The sequence below is a fragment of the Drosophila mauritiana genome, chromosome 3L, assembly GCF_004382145.1.
Source record: "Drosophila mauritiana strain mau12 chromosome 3L, ASM438214v1, whole genome shotgun sequence".
Lineage (NCBI taxonomy): Eukaryota > Metazoa > Arthropoda > Insecta > Diptera > Drosophilidae > Drosophila > Drosophila mauritiana.
The window spans coordinates 1,617,897-1,640,574 of NC_046669.1; the positions used below are offsets into that span (position 1 = coordinate 1,617,897).

The window sequence follows — 22,678 nt, forward strand, 5'->3', positions numbered from 1 at the left end:
TTCATTGGCGAGTGCGATTCATAGGTACATACATTAACTGGATTAACAATCCACATACCTAAAGATCTAAATCAAATACATATGATAATATACAGACTATATACGGACTATATTGCATACAACGTCTTCAATTAGTTGGCAATACTTTAGGGTATTCACCAGGCGACTTGATCTTGCTCAGCCCCACCAGCGGAGATGCTGAAATCAAGAAGTGGAAGTGGGAGGCTCATGAAAAATTGAGCAAGTGCCGCACTTGCAATTTCAACAGCTCATCTGCCGCTGCGCAAAACAATTTCGTGGCCCAGCAGCCACTTTAGTCTCATTTTCAGCCTTAACCTTAGCTCCTTCGGATTGGAATAGTTCTGGACTTGTGTTCCCTGCCCATTTAAACTGGCAAGCAACATACTTGAATATTAGCTTTCTTTCAAATGAGAAAACAGCAGAACTTTTCAATCTTCAAAAGGGGATTGTACTTTCAGGTGTTTGGTATTTATGAATAAAAACCAGAAGGGCAAAGAAATTGAGATGGATTTGTAGTACAAGTTGTAGTTAGTACAACTCATCTATTTTTATTACGCTCAATTAGTTACCCACCTTACCTAAATACTTACTACAACTTAAGTTTTAAGCTGATGTGTTCATCCATAATATTTTAATTGATTCTGATTTTCGCATTCACCTCGCTTGTAAGCAAGTAATTTGCGTGCAAGAACTCCATTTCGCTTGTTTTTCCATGTACTTTCCTTTTGACCAGCTCGAAAATCGATTCAAATCAGTGGGGTATTTTTGTCTGTCAACGACAAAAACCTTCAATCAAATTGGAGTATGCCAAAAATCCGAGCCATGCGTCGGGCAATTCAATTACAAAGCCCAGCAGGAGATGTACATACGAAGGGATCTGCCCCTTCCCAGCTCCTGCGGCCCAAAACTTTGCACTCCTCCATTCAACTGGCATGTCAATGACCAGGTAGGACTCATCGCTCACCTGGCGACATGTCAATGGGGCTGGGAAATGGGGCGGCAACAAAGTTCCGAAGATAAAGCTCTTGCCATGAATATGCAGCTGATGTGCACTTGCGCCCGGAGAAGGCAGTTCCCTTTTCCACCCAGTTTCCCACCCCTTTCCGCCCGCTTTTCACTGCTTTCCACCGCTTTCCACCGATTTAGCCTTAAGCTGCTGCTGCTGCTGCTACTCACTTTCCTCACAGACGACAGTCTTTTGCACTCGCCCATGCATTTTTCCATCGAACAAAAACATTGAAAAGCGAGTCATAGATTTCCGTTTGTGCGCCTCGGAAACAATGGCATTTTCATGTTGCACGTAAAACAAGCCAAATAAACCCGCGGATAAGCGGGAACGGGAGGTGGAGGGGGAAGGGACCGGGACCGGGACCGGGGTCGGAGAGATAGCACTGGCACAATATAACTTAAGTGCAATTCCATTTTTACCGATATTCCTGCCACTGGCGCCTTTTAAGTGAAGTGAACCAAACACAAATCACACAAATCGCAGCGATAATAGCAAAGGAACGCAAAGTGCCCCAGGATATTATGGTAGATAGTAGAAATAGAACCGGCTGATCGACGGTTGGACATTTCCGGCAGAGATTGGGCAGGTTACCTTTGTCCAGGGCTAGTATAAATAGCCGGAGTAAATTCTAAATTGGCACAGTTCAACTGAAACCCTCATCATGGTAAGTCAACCGAGAGAGGGAGTCCTTGGGTAGTACAATAGTTAAGTATTGGCCTTCCAATTTCTCCACCAGCATTCTCTACGACTCCTGGTTCTTCTTGGTGTTTTGATGGCCACTCAGGGCAGAGTCTTAGATCAGGACAAGGCCCCGGAGGTTGTCGCTTCACCTCAAGAAACCAAACCCGTGGAGGTCAAGCAGGAAGTTGCCAACGAAATACTGGAAACCAAGCCACAACTGGTTGGCGCTGTCATCTCCCAAGGCCAATCTTCTGCAGCTATTGATCATGTTGGAGTGAAGGAGGGTCAAAATCAGGTGGCGAACTCCGCAAATCCAGATGTCCAGGAAAGCCAACCCCAAGTGCTTTCTGTCGTAGAAGTAACTAAAGAAAACCAGGAAGCACATGCCCCTCTGAGTAAGGTCGTCAGTAGCCCGGTAGCCCCAGCGATAGCCGAGGAAAAGCAGTCCACTTCCAATGAGATACCCAAGGATCAGGAGCCCCGCAAAGAGGAAGTTATAACCCAGAACCATCCCGACGTCCAAGGTCGCGATAATAAGATCCAGTTGGTGTATGAGCAGCCTGGTCAAAACCAAAACCAGATTCCACAGATAAGCATTCAAGACCTGGAGAAGATCTTCAAGTATCAGGGAGTGCAAGTGGTCAACGGATCTCAATCATTGTACCAGTATCCGAGCACCTACAACAAGTACCCATCTTACCCGAAGGTGGAATACGTTTCTGTGGTGAACACATCGGATGCCAATGTGACCCAGCACATCCACAACCACACGCACTACTATCCCAACCAGAAGAAGCCCGGATTTCCCTTCCCCTTCCTGCCCAATCCCTTCGAGAAACAGGAACCCGTTTATGTTAACCTGAATCAAACTACGAACTCCACGGGCAACGTGACTTACCACACCCACATCCACGAGGAAACGAAGCCGTTCCCCTTCCTGCCCAATCCCTTCACGGACTTCCCCAAGGTAGTGGGCCTCAGCTTGGTGCTCCTCCCGAATCCATTCTATGTAAACAAGAACCACAACGTGAACCAGTCTCAGGTCGTGAGCCTGCCTGCTGGATACCAGGAGAATGGGGAGTACCAGTACTTTGGAAAGTTCCGTGCTCTTTCCGAGGAAACCCAGAAGCAGCAGCAGAAGCAGCAATCCCAGCAGCAATCCCAGCAGCAGGCTCAGAAGCCCAATTTCTACCTGATCCCCAATCCACTGGCCAGTCAGGCATCCGGTGATGGTCAAAAGGTAGATGGCAATGTTGTGCTTCCCATAAATCTGGCTGCTCTCCCACTTCTGGTTCCGGCTCCAGAGCTGACCCAGGGTAAAGCTTCGCCCTCAGGCAGCATCAGTTTCCAGGATCTGATTAAGGCCACCAATGTCCATGTGAGCCAGCCCATCAAGCTGCAGGCCAACAATGGCTTCACTCAAGTTCAGAAGGAGCAGGCTGCCATCCAGCAGCTGATCCTCAGCCATCTCAGCGAGCAGCAGAAGCTGTTCCAGAAGCAATCCGTTGCGGGCGGAAAGCGCTCCCAGTCCGCACAGCCCGTTGTCCAACTCCAGGAGGAGGAGGAGAGCTCCGTTCTGTTTGCCGTGGAGATCCCGAAGCCCATCTATCGCTTCTTCAAGGGCATCTTCGGCGGTTTCTCCAACTGAGTGGCTAACTATAGTGATCAATACCGAAAGAACAACAAAGAACCAAGGAGGAAACTAAGGCAGATAATTGTAGTTATTCAATAGAAACCCAAATAAAGTTAAGTGCAAGCCCAACTAGAAGTTGTTTGATATTGCGTGGGATACTATACTATACTTTCAAATTTGCCATATTTAAATGAAGTTAAAGCACAAAATTCACCCCAAACTGAATCCTGCCAACTCCCAACTAGCTGGATCCCCAGAGTCTTGTTACTCCCACACATTAACAGACTTTCCCAACTCAATTCAAAGAAACTCGAGCAAACATGATAAATGTGTGTATTTAGGAATCATTACCCGACTTTTCACCCATGGAGACGGATGGAGCAGTAGGGAGGAAGGGCGCTCACATTCGTCATTCCACATTGGGTTATCAAGCCGAGATGGATATAATCAAACTGTGAGAACAGACTCCCCGCACACACAGAAGCGGATGCGGAGGCCATTATGCTGAATATATTCCAGCGAAATGCATTCATGACTGCTCACCTTTTGCCAACCCTTCGGCTGCAGTACTTTCGCCCGCTCTGGAGCCGAAGGATGCGCAGGATGCCCAGGATGCAGATGCTCAGCACAGACATTCGTACCCGGGCACATGCTGCCTTCTGCGTTTGCCATTTTAATGAATACATAATTAGTCTTTTTGCCAAGCTCTCCCAATCCACCGCCCACTCATCCACCTCCGCCTTCTACTCGTGGCTTCTTTTGCTGATGCCACTGCAGCACCTGTTCAAATCATTTCTCATCTGAGTTTAATGTCCATGCAGCAACACGTTCCTTTTCGACCCCTTGGAGGTACACTGAAACCAAGAGTTGGGGAAGAGCTGAAACAATACAATTGGAGTGCATTCCCCGCAATGAGATTCACTTCCCCACCAGGACATTTCTCTCAGTGCAGCCTGCACGTGTAGCTGATTGGTTCATTTCATACTTTCATGCAATATGGAGATAATGTTTGCTCCTGTCCAGGTCCTCGCTCAAAGCGAGCGAGAGAGCAGATAATGGGGGACAGAGACGGCAGCACATAATTGCCAGGATTACGCTGGCTCATAAAGTTTTCCCGGGCATCTGGGATTGTGTTTGCACTTCTCTTCAATACCCGAGGATTCAGAAATGTTTGCGGGAAAGGGTGGCGAGCGGGAAATGGCTGTTTGCTGATATCGTTTATTTAATATTTAATTGAATTCATGCCGAGTCGATTTTTTCCATTATGCAAGCCCTGACCATCTCGATAGTGGGCCCTGTCCGGCGAGTCCTTTGCGGGAAATTAGTCCCGGCTTATCGGTTCATTTGGTTGCGTAAACTGCAGATGAAATTTTCGACATACCTGCACTAATCCGATCTCAACGACACTCGAATAAATGCTGACGATTGCTATCCTCCTGCACTTTAACATTTGTTATCCCACATCGGGCCAGCAGCCAGTTTAAACCGTATATATAGTACTGAAAATAAAGCAAATTAATAACTTTCGGTTAAAGTTGTAAGCCGCATCCTTTGCAGCGGCCTTTTGGGGCCCGAGTTTATTACTCAAAGGAATTGGTTTGGGGCCCACAGAAGCAGCGGATGCCCATAAATATATCATGAAATCAAAAACTTTGCCACAACTTCTACTTCTGGTTGGTTGCCGCTTCTTTTTGATTGGTGCCAGGACCCCACGCCCGATGCTTACACTGGCAGAAAAGTCTGCTATCTGATGGGGTTCCAAGTGGTATGCCTGCGTATACTTTCCTCTGTGTATCACCCATTTGGCCTCCCTAAGCTTGCGTGTAATCGTGTGGGCCAAAGTGCTGGCCACACGGACAACAAGAGGAGCCGGAGATGGAACAGTAGCAGAAACGGTAGCAGGAGCAGGAGCATCGCTCAAAGGAGCAGAGTAATGCGTTTCCGGTTCCGGCGAGGTCTTCGTGGCAGCAGCTCCTTGCTCCTTGCTCCTTGACTCCCTTCTCTCCTCGTCCCGCTGCCAGTCAATTCAATAAAACTTGTGTCCATTTCATTTAAAATTCTCTGTTCTATCTCTGTGGTGTGGGCTCCTGGCTGCTGGTCCTTGCTCGCAAATTAATGGTGTTAAAATTAGTGCCTCAGACGGAGTGGCTGCCCGCATCCTTGCCACGGAGCTGAAACTTTGCCATCTTGGCCCCGGCTTCTCCTCCGCTGGCAGCCTCTCCTATTTATTTAGTTGTCACTCTGTGGAAATTATGCCGCCTGGTCTGCTGGGTTGCTTGTGCCCCCGCGACACGTGTAACTGGATCCTGGTCCTTTTTCCCACCTGGCCGAAACTTTTCCACCTTAAAGTTTATACCTTGGACCAACTTTTTTCTAACTTTCCCCCTTCACTCCGTCGTTTCAGGTGCGATTCAGGAGCGTCGTTTTTTTGGCATACTCCGTGCGGCGAAAAGGAAGGACGGTAAGTGGCTGCAGCGGATGCTGTTGAAATTAAGGCCCGATGGAGAACCGAATATTTCCCTAATGAAACCAATTAAGCAAACGGCCAAATGGCCCCAAATTGTGGCTGGAAAAATGAAAAATCAAAGGCTAGACGATGGGTAAACAAGGCGCAGAAAGGGTGAAAGTGGAAAAAGGACGCCGCAAGGATTGCCTCAATTACCAAATGAACACACAGGGAAAAGTTCGACGATTGACGGACTCTGGCAATTTAAATGTTGCTGATTGAAAAGAGCTTAAATCGGTTTAAAAGTTGATATAAAGGGATAGATAGTAGATGATGATAGGTAGATAGCAATAGAGGGTATAGGTTAAACTAATCACATTTTGATGAAACGCTAATATGATTTTCCAGTCATTTTAAAGCAATTTATGTGAAATTGAACATCATTCTTTTTTCTGGTTGCAATGTGGAATCGTTTCGCCTATGTTCATTTATATAGATTGAAGGTTTTTCCCGGCCATGCAAAAGCCATTTGCCAAAATCAATACATTTATTTAGACCGCAGGCTGGAGAGTGAAAAGCAAATCAAATGCCAGCAAGCGACACAAAATGTATTTAGCATTGGGAGGCATTTGCCGGAGCAGCCAAATATTGTAAAGGTAACTCAAATACCCAGACCGATTCCAGTCCCATCCCATGCCAATCCAAGTCCCGGACTGCTCCTACTTCCACCGCCTGTTTGGTTTTGGCCAAATCGTTTTACGCTTTGTTGCCGCCAGCCATTCTCCCAGCCAGGATGCAAATATGTGCAGAGGCTTAACGTATCCAATAAAGCCAGGAGAAGACGGACAGGGGGCTTGGACTGGGATTGGCCAGAGCCGAGCCACTGATGGACAAATCCCTGCGGACTCAGCTCGTCATCAGTGGACATAAGCAGCTCAGCGACTCATACAGAGCAAAAAGGATTTCGACAGTGAATAGCTCGAGTCTCTTAAATTGTCCGCCTTTCAAAGCTACTTTTCTGGGAAAACTTTGAACAGGAATCTGAGACAAATTTACAATTACCCATACTTCGTTAGATAATTTTGCATTTTCCTACACTGTATCTAATCACTCAACTGATACATAGGTGTTCTATAAAGCATGCTCCGTGAGTACCCAGATTTTCGCCGCGTGCTCTGGCTCACTGTCTAATCCAGCCAGTTGAGTACCAGCCTTTACCACGTGTCCGATGGATTGGATGTGGTCCGGGCCCAACAACTTCATCTGGCAGAGGTGGTGCGTGTGCGGGTTTAATTCGTTTCACTGCAACAATGTTGTGGCGCGATTTATGCCGCTGCTCTTAAATGTCATTACCAGCTAAATACCTTTAAATGGCCCCCATCCATTTGGGCTGACCACTTGGCGCCAGTCGAAAGTGCGACCACTGGTCACCGAGCACAAGCCGCCGACCGCCGACCACCGACCACCCGTCGCGTGTCTTTATGGGCTGGGATCCTCAGCGGATCGGGTTTTCCTCCTGCAGCGCCCAGACGCATTTATCATCCCGACCCGTGACGCGCTGTCGCCTTCAATTACACGCAAATTATTCTGCGCTCAGCGAAAGGCGGCACCTGTGCTCTCGCTTCTCGAGGGGAAGTGCGGCATCTGCACTTGGTCATCTTCATTGGAGCCATCTGCTCTGCTGGCCGGGCGGCCTGCGATCAATCTGCCTTATGTCAAGTCCCGGCCATCCGATGCCAATCTGGTGCTCCAGTTCGGATGGCTTCGCTGGCAGCGATTAGCCTGATTGATCAATGGGTGTTCGGCAAAGGCGGATTAGAAGACCCACTCCAATGTGGATCCTATCTGTAGTGATCGAGATCCGTTTGAGTATCTTCTCTTGCAGATGGTTCATATATTGAACCATCGATTTGAAGTGCCACTGAACAGGCTTTTTGCTCATAACTTGGCCAAAAAAGGTCAGACGGAAGAAATAAGCACGGTTTCTTGCAGCTAATGATCGATACTAACTATCCTCATTCCTTTTTTGCAGACATTTAAAAATCAAATTTCGACCAATTTTTGACTTTTTGATAAGGGGTTACATCACGATTTTTTTGAAAAAATTGACCAAAAATAAAAAGTTCAGTTTTGAATGCAGATCGATTTGTTATGTCAATACGAGCTCAAAAAGGTATTACATTCAATAATTGAACAAATATTTCGCCTAATTTGGCCAATATACGGATTTTTCCCTGACACAACTTGGAAAATCTAGGAAACATCTTAATGGAAAAACGTAGTCCTACAAAATAATTATATTATTATGTATTATAATCTATTATAAGTTGACAATAGAGTTGCGATTTTTGCTTATCCTTATTAAGTTTTTGACTTTCCTGGGAACTATTTGTGCTGCAAGACATCTCTTCCCATCGTTTGCAGATCTGCGAGTCTCCTATTCATTTTCTTCAGCCATCGACACTCGTTTCCTTTAATTGTCCACTAAAATATGCCGCATGCCCGAGTGGAGAGCCAAGCAAGTACTTCAAGTTTTCCCCAAGTGCGCGACTGCAGAAGGCAAGAAGTTAAGTACCACCCATTCCCGGCCAGCTCCCCGAATCCTAATTAAACAATACAAATGCGAATCGGCAGCGAAAGACAAAGACACGGATTCCGGGGGATTGGAATTTGGGCGGTGCTGAGTCTTGAGCTCCGTCAGCGCATCCGTAGTGCAAATGCAAATCGCCGCTGGCAGGAATTTTATAATTAATCGGCGGGGATTTGCGCACACGTCTCTTTATTCACAACCAGCCATCCCTTAGGTCTACAAAGTCGTCCAGCTCCTCGGCGTAATCCTCGGCAGTTCCATCGCTCTGGTCGTGCCGCGAGTAGTGATTGAAAATCATGTCCCTGGCCGCCGGAATCACCTTGCCGCTCTCGCAGCCGTGCATGTCCTCGTATGTGATTTCGCCGTGTCCCATTCCTCCCATGCTGCCCATGTCGTAGCTTCCGTAGCCTCCATGGCCAACGCCTCCTACTCCTCCGCCGCCGCCCTTGGCAATGCCACCTCCGTGTGTGGAGAAGCCAAGCACTTTGTACACCGTTTGCTTCACACCTCCGCCGCCGCCATGTGATCCGTGGAGCACCTTGTACACGGTGTGGGTGTGGTGGTGCGTCTTCACCTTGACCGGCACGTGGATGATGAGGCGTCGGTGGCCCAGACGCCGCGCCTGCACTCCCGTTGCCACCAGCAGGAGCAGTATGGCCAGCAGCTTCGCCGCCATGGAGGGACCACCAGATGACACCTTTATTTGGGTGAATCAATAGCGAGAACGTTGAATGGGTATTACTATTTGAAACTGAATTATAGGAACTAAAGTGCAATTTCCATAAACTGAAATCCATTCCGTGTTTTTTAGGTGTTCAAATTAATAAGAACTTTTAGTTCGTTGGCAATTTTCAATAATTTGATTGAACACTTGGTGCGAATGCAAATTAAACTTAAATTAAATTTTAATTTAGTTTAATATGGCCCGAATAAGCAATTAAAATTTGTTTTTCACTCTGCTTGAATTTATATTTTTTATCAAATAGCACGAAACTGTTTTTAAGTAGATTTTAAGTTGGTTTGATTTACTTTTTCGGTTTTTGTGCTGATCCAAATGGCCAACTTAACTGGACTCACTTTGGACATTTAGCAGTTGTAGATTTCGGTGATGTGGCTGCTGATTAAGCTGGTTAAGCAGGTCCTTAATTAATCCTTCAGTTTGTCCACTGCCACCGCCGAGTGGCGCGCGTTCGCTTTCAGCACTGTGTGGGCCGGCTGGAATCGATGCGGCTTTTATACGGATGCGGTAATCAGGTTCAGTGCACCATGCCGCATGTGGCGTACTTATGGGCTCCCCCTCACCCACCTCCCGACCATCATTATCTTCCTCGGCGGCGGCGGCGGCGGCGGCGGTCTCGATTGCATTGCAGCCTCCACGGAGCCGCAACATTTGCATGTGCAGCGCCGCAGCACAGTGGCGTCCGAGTTACGTGTGCCTAATTATTGCTTACAGCTTGTTGCTTGCCGGCACACTGAGAGAAACAAGGCTGTGATTCAAGGTATAAAGTATTCGAAGTAATGAAGTTAGCAGCACCTTAGTTTGCTCTCAATCAATTAATATCTTCAAAGAAGTTTTTTTCATAGCAAAGTTATCAGTATTTCCTCGCAGTGTAGGACCAAGCTTGAGGCGCGGTCGCTGCTCGGCGAAGCGTTTCGGGTATTTTGCGCCAAGAAAACAATTTTCGCCACAGCATCTCTGCTCCTTGGGAGCCCCCTGAATCGGGGAATCGGAGAATCGGCGGATCGGAAGCTTCGTTTTGGTGACTGGCTCTGGGAGCCGGCGAAACGGAATTACCATTGCCATTCATGGAATCTCACATACGCCGGCGCTCGTTTTTAATCCAATCCAATCCATTCCGACCCATCCCATCCCACCTCGTTTCTATAATCAATATAATCGGGCGGGCATTTCGCGCTTTGTTCAACATTTTATGCAACGCCGCGAAATGCGGAAAAGACATAGATTCGCGCGTGTTTTCCACTTAACATTATTACTTTAATTACCCGACGAGCATGCGAGAGGTGGCCAGGGGCCAGTATCGGATTCGCTGCGTATTAAATATGCATTTCATTAGCATTTGCCGGCGATCGGTTTCATTTACATACGTAACTTGGACAATGGCTCACCCAGTTAACGTGGCGTATGCGTAACGTGTCGTTAGGAAAACGAAAGCCTTTCCTTTTCACTGCTTATTTCGTGAGTTAAAAACGAAATAATAACAACACCTTACCTTTAAAATAAAGGAATAATTTTCCTGCCAATTTTTTTATGGGGGAATTTTAGTTTAGTGCCTTGCACTTTCCATTCAACAACCTTATATGCCAATAAATCGCAAGATTACATCAATTAAACTTTATTTTCGCTGCCCAGCGAGGACCATAAAAAGATTAGCATTTTACGACTTTTGCCAATTAATTGGAATTTCGCCCATTGCTTTGGCTCGGTAACTACAACTATAGTAGATATATGGAATTCACATGCCTTCGCCTCATTAAATGGATTTAATATCGCGCGCAGAATGTGCACTCGTAAAAAGCCGCAGCACACTTACGCAGCAGAATGAAAGTCCGGAGGAGGAGGAGGAGGAGGCAGGAGACTACCGCCCACCCGGCATATGGCTAATGAAACGTGGCCCAAAGTTCGTCCGTCGGGCAGATAAACTGCAGTAATAAGTAAGCTCCGAAATGCGTTGTGCAAAACGTGCGCCTTGAATCCCATAACTTTATGGCAATGGCCCACTCTAATTGTCCCGAAAGAGGGTCGCTCCACGAGACTCGGGATGGGAGCACAAAGATGCTCCCGAAATGCCTGTGCCACCTTCACCTCTTTACCTTTTTTGTGAGCTGGTTAGGGTATGCGCGGCACTTCTGCATTTGGGAAACATCTAGGAGAATTCGAACTATTTTTAAGCAGGACCTCATTTAATTGTGACTATTCAAATGCCTTTGGTTGCGCTATTAGTGATTAAATAAAATTGCAATTACGTTTTGGGAACTAATATATGTAGGAAAGGGTAATCCCAGTTCTACCTACCTGATCCCACTTGTTTGCCCGGCGTAGTAATAATTTTGATCAACTTTTATAAGCGGCGTCATCAACCTGCGTGTGTCAGGGGCGAGGGGAGAGGTGTTGTTTGCGGGTGGCTGGGTGTGAGGGTTGGTGATGCATGGGGCTTCTAACAACTGCAGGAGCCAGGACCCGACTTCGGTTGTTGTTGCCTTGGTTGTTATGCCTAGCCATAAACTGCATGCGAAATTACCAGAAAGCCGCACACCCACACACGCGCACTTTGTTGGATTTGGGGGCAAAAAGTTGCTCATTTGGAGCAATCTGGTTGGCAAGGATAACAGGGCTGGTTGGGGCTTCAGTTCGTCCTGCCGGATGCTGCTAATAAAATGGGAGTCGAGGCGCTAACAAGCCGCAGCGGAGCGAAGCGACAAACGGAGGCCAGAGCCCCGGAAAACCCGAAAGGCACTGAAACTAACCCAGCCAAGCCGAGTCGTAAATCCTGCCGCTCCTGCTCTGCGCGCCCAAAAAAAGAGACCAATACAACCCAAGCACTACCGACACACGAATCCCCTGCACTATCGCAACCCGTATCCGGGCTAAGCAAACTCGTAAATTTGAGGAAATTACAACATGAAAGTCCTGGACGGCAATGCGCGACTCTAAATTAAATAAAAATACCCGGGCAGGGGCATCGAAGTGGTTGCACTGCGCGAAAATACGGGGTCATCTACTGGAATTGTTTCTAAAATATCTTCATATAGTATACCTATGTGACTAACCGCATCCCAGGGTATTTCCTTTCTGAGGAAATCCTATTCCCTTTAGTTCATAACTCAAAATGAAAGAGGTTATAGTTTTTTGCTCAGTGCAGCAGGTTGTTGTGAGGGGGAGGGGAGTGGCATAACAAGGGTGGTGATCCAAACTATCCGCACCTGTTGGCCGAACAGGAACGACGGAGGGGCAGCCCGAAAACCTGGCGTTAATTAAAGCTGCAACATAAGCCCTCTCCGGACATATGCCCACTGATCCTAGTGGACTGCCGGATTTCTGTGCTGAGTGGGTGGGTGCTTGGCTGGTTGATGGCCACTCGGGAGTGGAACTTGGTGGGTGGTGCGCTCAGATTTGTGGCTGGGCAAACGCGGCAAAAGTTTCGCCATCCGCTGGAGATTTATGTCAAACTAAAGCACTTGATGGCAGAATAGTTGGCATTTAATGGCTGCATTATTGGAGTTTGTTTGGAAAGTGCCGTAACTAATGGGTCACGGATCTGTGCGCCGGACAAACGAGGAGGAGGCAATCTAGGGGGCGTAACTCCGGGCTAATCCGAACAAATTGCCATTTATCTGCGACCAAATTTCTAAGCCACTGTCACACAGGTGGAAAGCTTAGAGTGGCGAATTAGTACAACTCATTGGTGGGATAAACATTTTGGATGATTTTAGTTGAAAAGTTGCACTGTTTGGAGGCACTATCCATGAATCTACACATAAAATAATTAAATATTCACTAACTTTATAGGATAGTTTTCATCGCGAAAAGAATCCCCACTCCGTTTTTAACCCATTGGGCTTGTGCTATCAGAAGCTTAGATATGTATGAACAATGTGTTATTACGTTCCATGGCGAACTGAGCCGCCGCTAATCTGGAACCGAGCTCGTTGAGGCCTCGTTGGCCGCCATTCGTTCCGTTCCTTCTGGCCGGGAGTCAAACGTGGCGCACATCAAACGGCTGGCCATCAGGGCCACCTGTGCGTGTCCAAAAGGCCAGGCGCAGTGGGCCCACCCAGTGGATGGAGGGAGGATCGAGAATGGAGGAGCTGCCAGAAATGGCCTCGAGGAGATGGGTTGATACAGAGGAGCGGCGCAATAAATTTCGATTACATAATTTGCAAATTGTTATAACCCGGCGGAATTACCATGAAATCTCTCGCAAGGCATTCAAAAATCTGCCACTTCTGGCCAGGAGCTGGAAAATTCATAAAGTTTTATGGTGTTTGACTGCGGAGCATCTAACAAACAATGAGGCCTTGACTTTGGGGATTCAGTCCTGTGATTTGCCAGTGATTCGCCTGTGGAACTGGATGGCGATGTGAATGTGGGCCTCCTCACAGCCTGCACTTCCTGCTTGGGTGGGCGAGGAGGACCAGGTTACGCATCAGCGGGCGCAATTTCATAGATGATTTCTGTAATGCCGCGATTAGTTTTTATGCCCGGCCATTCGGACTCGGGAGGAGCCTCTTCTCCAGGAGCTGCTCCCGCTGACCCGCCTAATTAATGGCAAATTGAAAGGGAATCGTTTATCTGGCACTTGTTATCGGGCTGAGGAGGAGCACGGCTCCCCGGAGTCTACGCTGGCCATGGCCCATAAATCAACAGCCAATTACAATAAAAATTTATCATGCACAATAAAAGCAAAGGAGGAGCGCGAAAAAATGACGCAGAAATAATTTACATGGCGCATTTTTCACATTTTTCAGCAAAGGAATTTATAACAATGTCCCCAAAGGGTCCCACTACGCCTGCTGCCCCCCAACTCCTGGCCATAGATGGAAATTTTAATAAAGCACGCGGCATTTCAAAGGAAGACAAAGGACCCGGCTCCTGGAAGTGCTCCTCGCTCCTCGGCTCCAGCGATTGCAATTGAGGGATTTACTCCAGTGGCTGATGGCACTCGAAGACATATTTCCCGGAGAGGCCAAAGTGCACTTGCTCCAGCTGCCACAGCTGCTCCAGGAGCTCTCCATTTGCCCCGCCCACCAGGAGTTCATCAGCAGCAAGCCGCATCTCGGCCAGCAAATCAAAGTGCGTGCCGCGTGCCTCCCTTTCCGGCCTGGTTGGGTTAGGTCCGGAATCCGGAATTCGGAATCCGGATTTCGACTCCGGATTTGGTTCTACTTGGGTTTCACTTTCGGGTTCAAAGTTCTGGATGACTGGCAAAAAGAGGGAGAGTGCCGCCCTCCTTCCTGTATTTCAATTTACATTCCGCCCGCAGGACTTATTGCTTTTTTCGCTTTGATCTTCCCCTTTTTTGGCCAAGAGCACCCCACAGCCACCACCCCCAATTCGTAGCAGCTCGACGAGCTCATGGCTTTTTATGGCCAAGTCCTTTGACGCTTATCGTGACGCTTGGCACTGGAACTGGCACCAGGACCTCCATCTACGGGGGTCCCATTTGTCTTCTCCTAACTAGATTTCGGCTTCGACGGGCCAGCAGAAGTTGAAAAAACTTGAAGCACTATGAATATTACTCGAATTGGATGAAATGATTTATGGCTTAAGTTTTCGTAATATTTTCAATTGATTTTAATTCCATTGGTTAAGTTCTTACCTCAAGATATATATTTTAGGTTTAATTAATCTTGGTACAGTAATTTTTCTCTCTCTGTATGCAAACACCGTCTTGTCCATATGGAAAGAACTCCAAGTTGGTAATAAATACGCACTTGCCGGCAATGTTTGAATGTCCTTGGACATGCGGGCTTGGCAGGACAGCAAGGACATCTAGTTGGCCTTCTCCTATTTGAATTTGTGGTCTGGCCAAGAAGGAAGTGGGTTCAGATAAGAGTTGGTCAAACCAAGGAATGACAATAAATATGATATTTCCGTTGCTTGCTTTTAAAATATATATTTTTGCGTTGTAGTTAAAGCCAAAAGTAATAAAGAAACCACTTTAAGAGACCGCATTAAAATCGAATTTATGCAAAATACGTTAAGTATTTTGGAACATTATACGTTCCGCATAATTGTACCAATAACTTTGCAATCAAATAAATCAGTTGAAATCATCGAGCCAAAAACGCCTTCGCCTAGCCAGCTCTAGATTCCTTTCACCTGCCACATCACACTTTCATTTGCTCAGACACTTCGTGTTCAACAACCCGGCCACAACATTTAAATTTATTAAGGCCATAAAATGATATTTTTGCGGCCTCAGCCAGCGCGGCTACAAATGGGCTCATAAATATTTAAAACCGCTTAAAACACGCACGAGAACCGAAAACCAAAAACCCAAAGCCAACAAACGTTTAATTTTATTGCCCTGGCCAACAGCCGCAACCCCCAACCAACTCCACTGCCAGTCCCAATCCCTTCCAGCTCGAATAAAGGGCAGCTCCGCGTCGCAACCGCTTCGATAAAAGATTTTAATTCACCTTTGATCGCGTTTGGGAATCGCACCTATTCAAATCTTGGCCAGGACGGACCACCCAAAGGCCGAGAGCCCATCAAAATGCCATAAAACCGGGCTTAAGTAGTATCGCCAGCGTCGTTGCAGCCACATGAACCTGATCCCGGCTAATTGAAAAGCTAAAAACTGAAATTTGTGTAAATTATTTTTCCCATAAATTAGCCACTTGATGGCTGTGTGCAGTGGCTTGCAAGTTGGCACCTGGTCGCCACCTCCACCCCGTGCACGTATCCATGGCCTGTCATCGAGGAGGATCTGCCATGGCAGGGAACCAGATGGACAGTCGTCTACATGTTGTCTATGGAAAAAGGGTTTTGGCTCACAATAAAACATCTTAAATAAACTCTAGATGAGGAGGCCGAGTGTCTTTAAGTATTTATTAGCAGATCCCTACTTAAAAACCAATCAAATTCGTCGAGAATCCCACTGACAATCTGACAATCAGGCGGTTTTCCACTGGACTTAATGGTCGTCGTGGAGCAGTTGGACATTCGGTCCGGCTTGGTGGTCACTAGGGATCTGGGGATGGGATGTGGCTGGGAACGGTCTGTAGCCCTGGGTAGGTCGTTTAAGATTTGACGATCCCTCCGGAAGCGTTTAATTTGTTTCGGCACCTCGGCCAAGAGCCGAGAGCCGAAAGATAAAGCTGGAAGCGGATCGAAGCGAAGCCCGGCCTTAATTAAATCCCAACTAAATCGGAGTTTATTTATATGTCTGCCTGGCGTTTTGTTAACCCATTAGCGGCGACAACGTTTCTGGCGGACAGTAAGTATATTGCACTGGCCGTTTTACAGTTGTCTGGCCCGCAGCGAACAGCCACTGGATCTGGCGGGGATTGGGGGTCAGATCGGAGACCGGGCATCGGGGAGAGAGTGGTCCGTCTGAGGCGCTGCCATGTTTAGTGGCAATTAAAATGTTTTTATCTTATTAGTGCCTCTTATCTGCGGCTGCCATTTTAAGATATATGCGAGGGACGTGCGCGAAACGCCGACCACAACAGTTATCGATTGTGCAGCATCTGTATCTATGGGGTATCCATCCCATTCCATTCCTGGCGGGATGGGGCAGGAGGAGCTGGCCTGGAGATTGGGCCTGATTGAAAAATTTCCTGAGTTCTTCTATTCCATTAAAGCGATTAACCTGACCGCTGACTCGCGTACTTAAGCTCAATTCCCACAGCCTAAATATTTTCCAAGGAAGCGAATCGTACCAGTAATCCAATTTGAGGCTCGGCGGATTCCAGGGATTAGATCAAATTATATATGAAAGTTAATTGGCGAAGCTCTAGACTTCGTCAAGTGGATTTTTGTGACATCCAATCTTCTTCCCCTGGGTATGATATTATGCCCAGCCTGGCTTCTGACCTTTCCTTTCCACTCTCTTAGTTGGTCCTCCGAGCCTGGCAGTTAATCACATGCAACACCAATCCATTCCAAGCGCCTTTTAAGCCCGCGGTCCAGGCACAAATCAATCGGGCAATTTGCACGCTTCGACATTTCTCGATTGAATTATTATCACTAGAGCCAGAGTCCGGCTGCCAGTATCCAGGGATGGCACACTGGACACTGGTCACTGGAGTCTGTAGTCTGTAGTCTGGAGACCCGTGTTCTTGCTCCATCCAGAGACTGACAGCTGTGCGGTGGCTTTGACTGGTGACTGGGAGGTAGTGAGGCAGGGAAGCAGGGCAGGTGGAAGGTGGAACCCGGTCCGTTGACCACGACCACAATGCCCCAGTGGCCATGTTCATGTCGGACTCTCGCTCGGATGGAGCGGGGCACCATATTTGCAGCAGGCGGGCCAACAAGTTGCAAAACAAATTTGTCAGAGTGTTTCCCATTTTTGGGCAGGCGTTGCAGCTTTGGCCATGTGATTTGTGCAATGCGTCGATGTTGCCGGTGTTACTGGTGTTGCTGTTGCAAGTGTTGCTGCTGCTGCTGCTGCAGTTGCAATTGGAATTGGAATTGCCTTTGTTGCCGGGGACGCTGGTTCCGGCGCAATGTGGTCATTCGCTAATTTGGCAGCCGTTTGCGTTTAATTAGAGGGCCGCCGCGGAGCTCGACCCGGAGCAACACTTTCGATTTTAGTTCCCCGGAGCTGTCCCGTGATCGGTCACGCCCCCAATTCGGCCCTGCCACGCCCTCCCCGTTCCATATGCACTGAACATAAGCATAGGGTTTAAATTCCAGCTTAAATGCTGTCTAAGAACGGTGACTTTTATAAAATGAAGTGGCTGGCAATCTCCTTAGGTTTCGAAATCTTGGGTCGTCTACATATGTATGTCCAATATCATCTGGAGCAATCTTTTTTCCAATCTGTTAAGAGTACATGCTTTTCTCTGAGTGTGCCTGGTGAAGATCACGTCTCACGTAGAGGCCATTAAAGGCCACAGCATCACGATCGAGTTGGAGCTGGGCTTTCCAGCTGGAGCTGGAGCTGGAGCCGAGCTGAGTGAATGACTTTGAGCCGGCCTGTCGTCACACCCTCATGTAATCCTCGCACGATCTCTGCGCTTGAACCTTTTTGATTAGGGCCGGGGCAACGGAACCGCCGACTGACTGACGGAGGAGTCCACTCCCCTCGGAGATCTGCCCAGCTTCCACACTCCCCGCTCCCCACTACGAATCGCCTGGCAAAGGTCGTTAAAGTCGCATCGCTGCCGCTGGGCCCGCAGATTTTGGCGGGTCTTGGATCTTGCCTCTTGGCTTTTAGTCGAGGGCTCAGGGCCTTGTCCTTTCTGCGCTTCATCAGGGCTTAGTTATGATCTGCAGTACCCTGCCAGCCCGTCTGGGATTACTCCATTTTCAAAGCGGCTTGTTCAGGGGAATATATAAGACCAAGTTGGTGTCGGGTGTGCGGACTTAAACCATTTATGGTTCCAATCTATAAACATATCTTTAATCTCAATTCATTGCCATAACTGCGAGGTAATTTCAAGTGTTGCATCAATTCCAAATGGATTTAACATGCATTCCTCACTTTCATCCGATCGCATTCCAGATGGTCATGTTTCAATTTGTCATAATTTGTGCCATATCTTTGGCCATAACTGCAGATTGGTAAGAGTGTACCGGAGTACACAGCGAACTTTATTTGCTCCTTTCATTGAACGTTGTGCAAATGTGCTAATCGAAAAAGAGGGGGATATTTGGTATTTTTGAAATACCGTCACGTTTCAACATTTTACTACTCACTTGTGGCACGTTGTTGCCATTGAGCATATCAGTTTGGAATTTTATTGGCCACGCTTCCCGCCTGCGTAGCTCCGCTCCTTCATCTCATCCTCATCCTCATCTTCACCTTCGCCGCGGCCACTTGGAGCTCAGCTCGCTGATCTTGGCCTTGATAGCCGCATATGGAGGCGGGAATAACCCATTCCCCATTCCCAAATCCTCCGATCTTCTCCCTCCTCGATTCCCCACTCCAACCGACTCCTGACATTTATATTGCCAGATATTTTAAATATTCCCTGCCCCCCCGCGTGGGAGTTGTCCTCCTCCTGGCCGGGGCTTCAGGTGTCGTTATCGCGTCTCAATGGTCTTTACGACCAGCCGATGGAGTGGGGAGATCTCGGACTGACTGCAGAACCACAGAAGGACCCGCGGACCAGGTCACGTCATTGTTTCTGAATCGGCAGACTCTTAACTATAATTGGAATTTTTATTGTCATGCGAAGTCAGAGTGGGATTAGTCGATAGTAAGGGGTGGTTTCACTTCAATGGTCCTCATGGGGAAGGAATGATGTTAAATTTTAACTAAGAATTTGGATTCCTATAACTTATGAAATTCTCTTGGTTTCCGACAACCACAGCTGCCACATCGTTACCCACCTATCGTCAAAATGGCGACAACGTGTCTATCACCACTGCCCCACCTGCGGATAGACTGCCTCTGGGCTACGAGGGAGCTGGAACTATAGAGCTGCAGGCCCAGGAGAACGACTACGTGCTTGAGGAGTCCGCCCTGCGAGTACCATTCTCGCCGCCGCCGAACTACTCTCCGCATCCTTTGACCCCACCGCCCAGTTACACGGAGAGACCAAGATTAGTCCAGGAACACAGATCGCACTTGGCCGAGGCAGTGCATCCAGCTGCCCCCGCACGTGTTGTGATAGTTCCGCCAGTAAGCGCAAGTACAGCAGCTAGCGAACAGGCAGCACGTCAACAAGCCAAAAGGAGACGGCGACTCCGGGAGCTTCAGCAGCAGCAGCTGCGATTCGCCTCCAGCACCGATAGCTCCAGTAGCTCCGGATCCAGTTGCTCCGAATTAGGGAGCGCAAGTGCCACCAGAAGGCAGCGTCGACGCAGACGGGGATTAAGGGGTACGTAAACCATGTCCACTTAAACCATATTATTACAATACCATTTCCTCTTGCAGATGCCTATTGTCCAGATCTTCTGAACGCGTGCTCCCTGATCCTCCAGAATCCCGGCAGCAGCGATAGTTCCGTGGGTGACTTCACGGCCACGCCCCCGCCTCCGGTGCGAGCACCTGGTCACCGGGACCAGGAGGAGAGCTTCGAGTACAGCTCCGACTATGTGGAGATCGACGAGCTGCTGCCACTAGTCGCCGGCGGGAGAGCAAAGAGCACTCCGCAGCTGGCGATGGGTCAGAACCTGAGCCTGCGACGGCCGCGCATCTCATTGACCTGGGTGCTCCGAGAGCAGCAGCAGACGCAGCAGGCTCCACCGTCGCAAACACCCCCATCCCCGCAGAAGGAGGCAGCGAAGGAGCTGGACAGCCAGGTGCTGGATCGCAAGGAGAACGAAGTCTTCCCGCCTAGAACAGAACCCTTGCCCACTCAGTTGGATGTCACCAAGAAGCGATACCGGGTTAAGCAGCTACCAAGTGGTGGGGAGCCGCTCAATGGCTATGCCACCACTCCCACCGCCCACCAGGCTCCGCCCAACGGTCACCTGGCCAATCAGAAGTTCTTCAGCAACCAAAACCTGCTGGACGTGTCACGGAGCGGTCCCAGCAGTGCTCCAGTGGCCGCCGCCTCCACCAAAGAGCTGCTCTTCGTGTGCACACCCCAGCGGGCGCCCAGGAGCGATGGTCACAGCGAAGCCCTGCTGCTGGCCAGAAAACGGAACGAGATCCGCAAGAAGCTGGCCTCCCGCCTGCAGCAGGCGAGATCCAGTGCCTCGCAGGCGGGAGAGGCCAGGGGATCGGTCACGGGAGCGGAGTCCGTGAAGTGCACCTCCTACTCGGAGCCCAGTTTGGTGGCTGCCTCGGAGGGCGGCGGAGTGGGGGGCTCGAGCGGAGGAGCAGCTGCCCCCCAGCAGCAGCGGAGACATAGGCATCGCAAGCGTCGGGATCGCAATCGTGTGCAGAGATTTGGCTATGAGATCCACAACGTGGACGAGTTTCTCTCCCGCTGCTCGTTGTCCACTCCCGGTAATATTCCCGTGGTTCTTTCCACAGCCAGCACCCTATACCAAACGAGACCAGGTGGCTACCAACTGGAGATCCCTCTGCCCCTGGGCATGGTGGTGAATGCGGTGTTCAAGAACCAGAACTGGCTGTATGTGCAAACGCCCCACGCGGAGGAGGGCTATGTGGGCTATGCCTGCTGCCTGCCCCTGGGGATTCTGCCACAGCAGGCGAGAGCGGGCTCCAGGAACACCCCCTGCTGGGAGTCCAATGCGGATGTCTTCCCCCGCCCATGTGGCAACATGACGGACTCGGAGAAGGAGATCCGCCTGCGTGGTGGCACCCGATCCGATGGCGCCCGCACTCCACGCAGCTCAAAGCCCACTGAAGATGTCCTCAAGATCAGCTCCACCACCATCAACAACAACAATAACCATAGCAACAATAATAACCAAACGAAGTGTGGGAGCACAACCAGCTCCTTGTACGGAGAACAGCAGGTGGACAAGCTGTATCTAAGGGCTGCATCCAAGCCGCGCCTGGTGGAGAAGGCCTACGCCCAGTTGCGCTCCACTCGCCAGGTTGCTGCGTCTGGTTCAGCTTCGGCCAAGAGTGGCGCTTCTCAGGATGAGTATGTGACCCTGCAGCCGAAGCCCGCCAAGAAGCAGGCGAGTGCCCAAGCCCATTTGCACCAGTCGCAGCCAGCGGCAAGGCGCCTTTCCAACGTGTCCTACATCACCAACGGCCACAATGGCCAGCATCTGCATCCGAAGCTGGTGCCCCTGCCACCCTATGAGCACAAGCCGGCCAAGAACCAGGCGGAGGCAGACGCCACCCTGAAGGCGCTGCGGCGCCAGCAGGAGGTGGGCCAGCGGCAAACTCTAGTCGCCATCAACACGGACTACGTCACGGAGAGCATCGCGGTGCACAAGGGCGAGATCGTCACGCTGTGCGAGTGCCGCGAGTCCAAGGATCAGCGCCAGTGGTTCTATGTGCGGACGCGGGACGGACGCGAGGGCTTCATTCCGGCCGAGGTGGCCGGCCATGGCTACCTGTAGACCTCCGCCGCCTGGGATTGGTGTGGGTCTCTTAGGGTCATATGAGAGGGATTAGGAAGCTTAATGTTAACTATGGACATCCTTTGTCATGTTACCCATCCATTATATAATTGCTATATCTAGAATATCTTAATCTTTAAGATTTTCTCATGATTATGTGTTAAATTACTTAGCCTTATATTTCGAATCTTTCCATTACTGAGTAAAGTATCATTCATGAAAAATGGAGTCCAACCACCATAAGTTGTCCAAAGAGCACCTTCTCCCTTTTAAGGTTTCCAAAAGGACCCCGCCTACCCACTTGCCCACCCCCAAAATAAGTCAAGTTCTACATTTAAATGAATTAACTTAATACCCATCTTAAGCACTCATAGGCCACTCATTCCATTCGCGATCCTTAGTACGCTTCTAGTTGTAAACTGTACTCGTATCGGTGTCCGTAATTGAATACTTGTAACTGTATCTGTGTATGTGTATGTGCGTGAGTGGCGATCCTTCGCAGGATCTTGTATTTATCTAGCCTAGCATTACGAGTAGTCTATGTAATAGAAAACTTGCTTAAAGGAAATCAAAGAAGAAAGCGCAGACGGAAACTATTTATATAATAACTGTACTTGATGCTTCTACTAAATAACATAAACAGACATTTAAATAAATATATAAAACCATTGCGT

At 48.8% G+C, this 22,678-nt stretch overlaps 3 protein-coding genes across 4 annotated transcripts in view; 2 read left to right on the forward strand and 1 right to left on the reverse strand.

Moving 5' to 3' along the window:
- Positions 1-22,672, forward strand: part of LOC117140461 — a 40,764-nt gene extending 18,092 nt beyond the window's left edge. The window contains exons 2-4 of the mRNA XM_033303404.1: positions 5,749-5,805; positions 19,385-19,894; positions 19,951-22,672. Of these exons, the coding sequence (XP_033159295.1) occupies positions 5,749-5,805; positions 19,385-19,894; positions 19,951-22,004 (2,621 nt within the window). The 3' untranslated portion in view covers positions 22,005-22,672. The remainder of the gene's footprint in view (positions 1-5,748; positions 5,806-19,384; positions 19,895-19,950) is intronic.
- Positions 1,400-3,473, forward strand: LOC117140463. Its single transcript, XM_033303406.1, has 2 exons — positions 1,400-1,694; positions 1,767-3,473. The coding sequence occupies exons 1-2, from the start codon at positions 1,692-1,694 to the stop codon at positions 3,357-3,359; spliced, it is 1,596 nt and encodes a 531-aa protein (XP_033159297.1). The 5' UTR covers positions 1,400-1,691; the 3' UTR covers positions 3,360-3,473.
- Positions 8,553-9,601, reverse strand: LOC117140465 (serine, glycine, tyrosine and glutamine-rich protein). 2 transcript variants are annotated; one of them, XM_033303409.1, is made up of 2 exons: positions 9,410-9,601; positions 8,553-9,077 (listed from the first exon to the last, which is right to left on the reverse strand). In XM_033303409.1, the coding sequence occupies exons 1-2, from the start codon at positions 9,464-9,466 to the stop codon at positions 8,574-8,576; spliced, it is 561 nt and encodes a 186-aa protein (XP_033159300.1). In that variant the 5' UTR covers positions 9,467-9,601; the 3' UTR covers positions 8,553-8,573. The 2 variants fall into 2 exon arrangements, with proteins under 2 accessions (XP_033159300.1, XP_033159301.1); XM_033303410.1 differs by having other exon boundaries at positions 9,458-9,600.
- Positions 22,673-22,678: the final 6 nt, after the last annotated feature.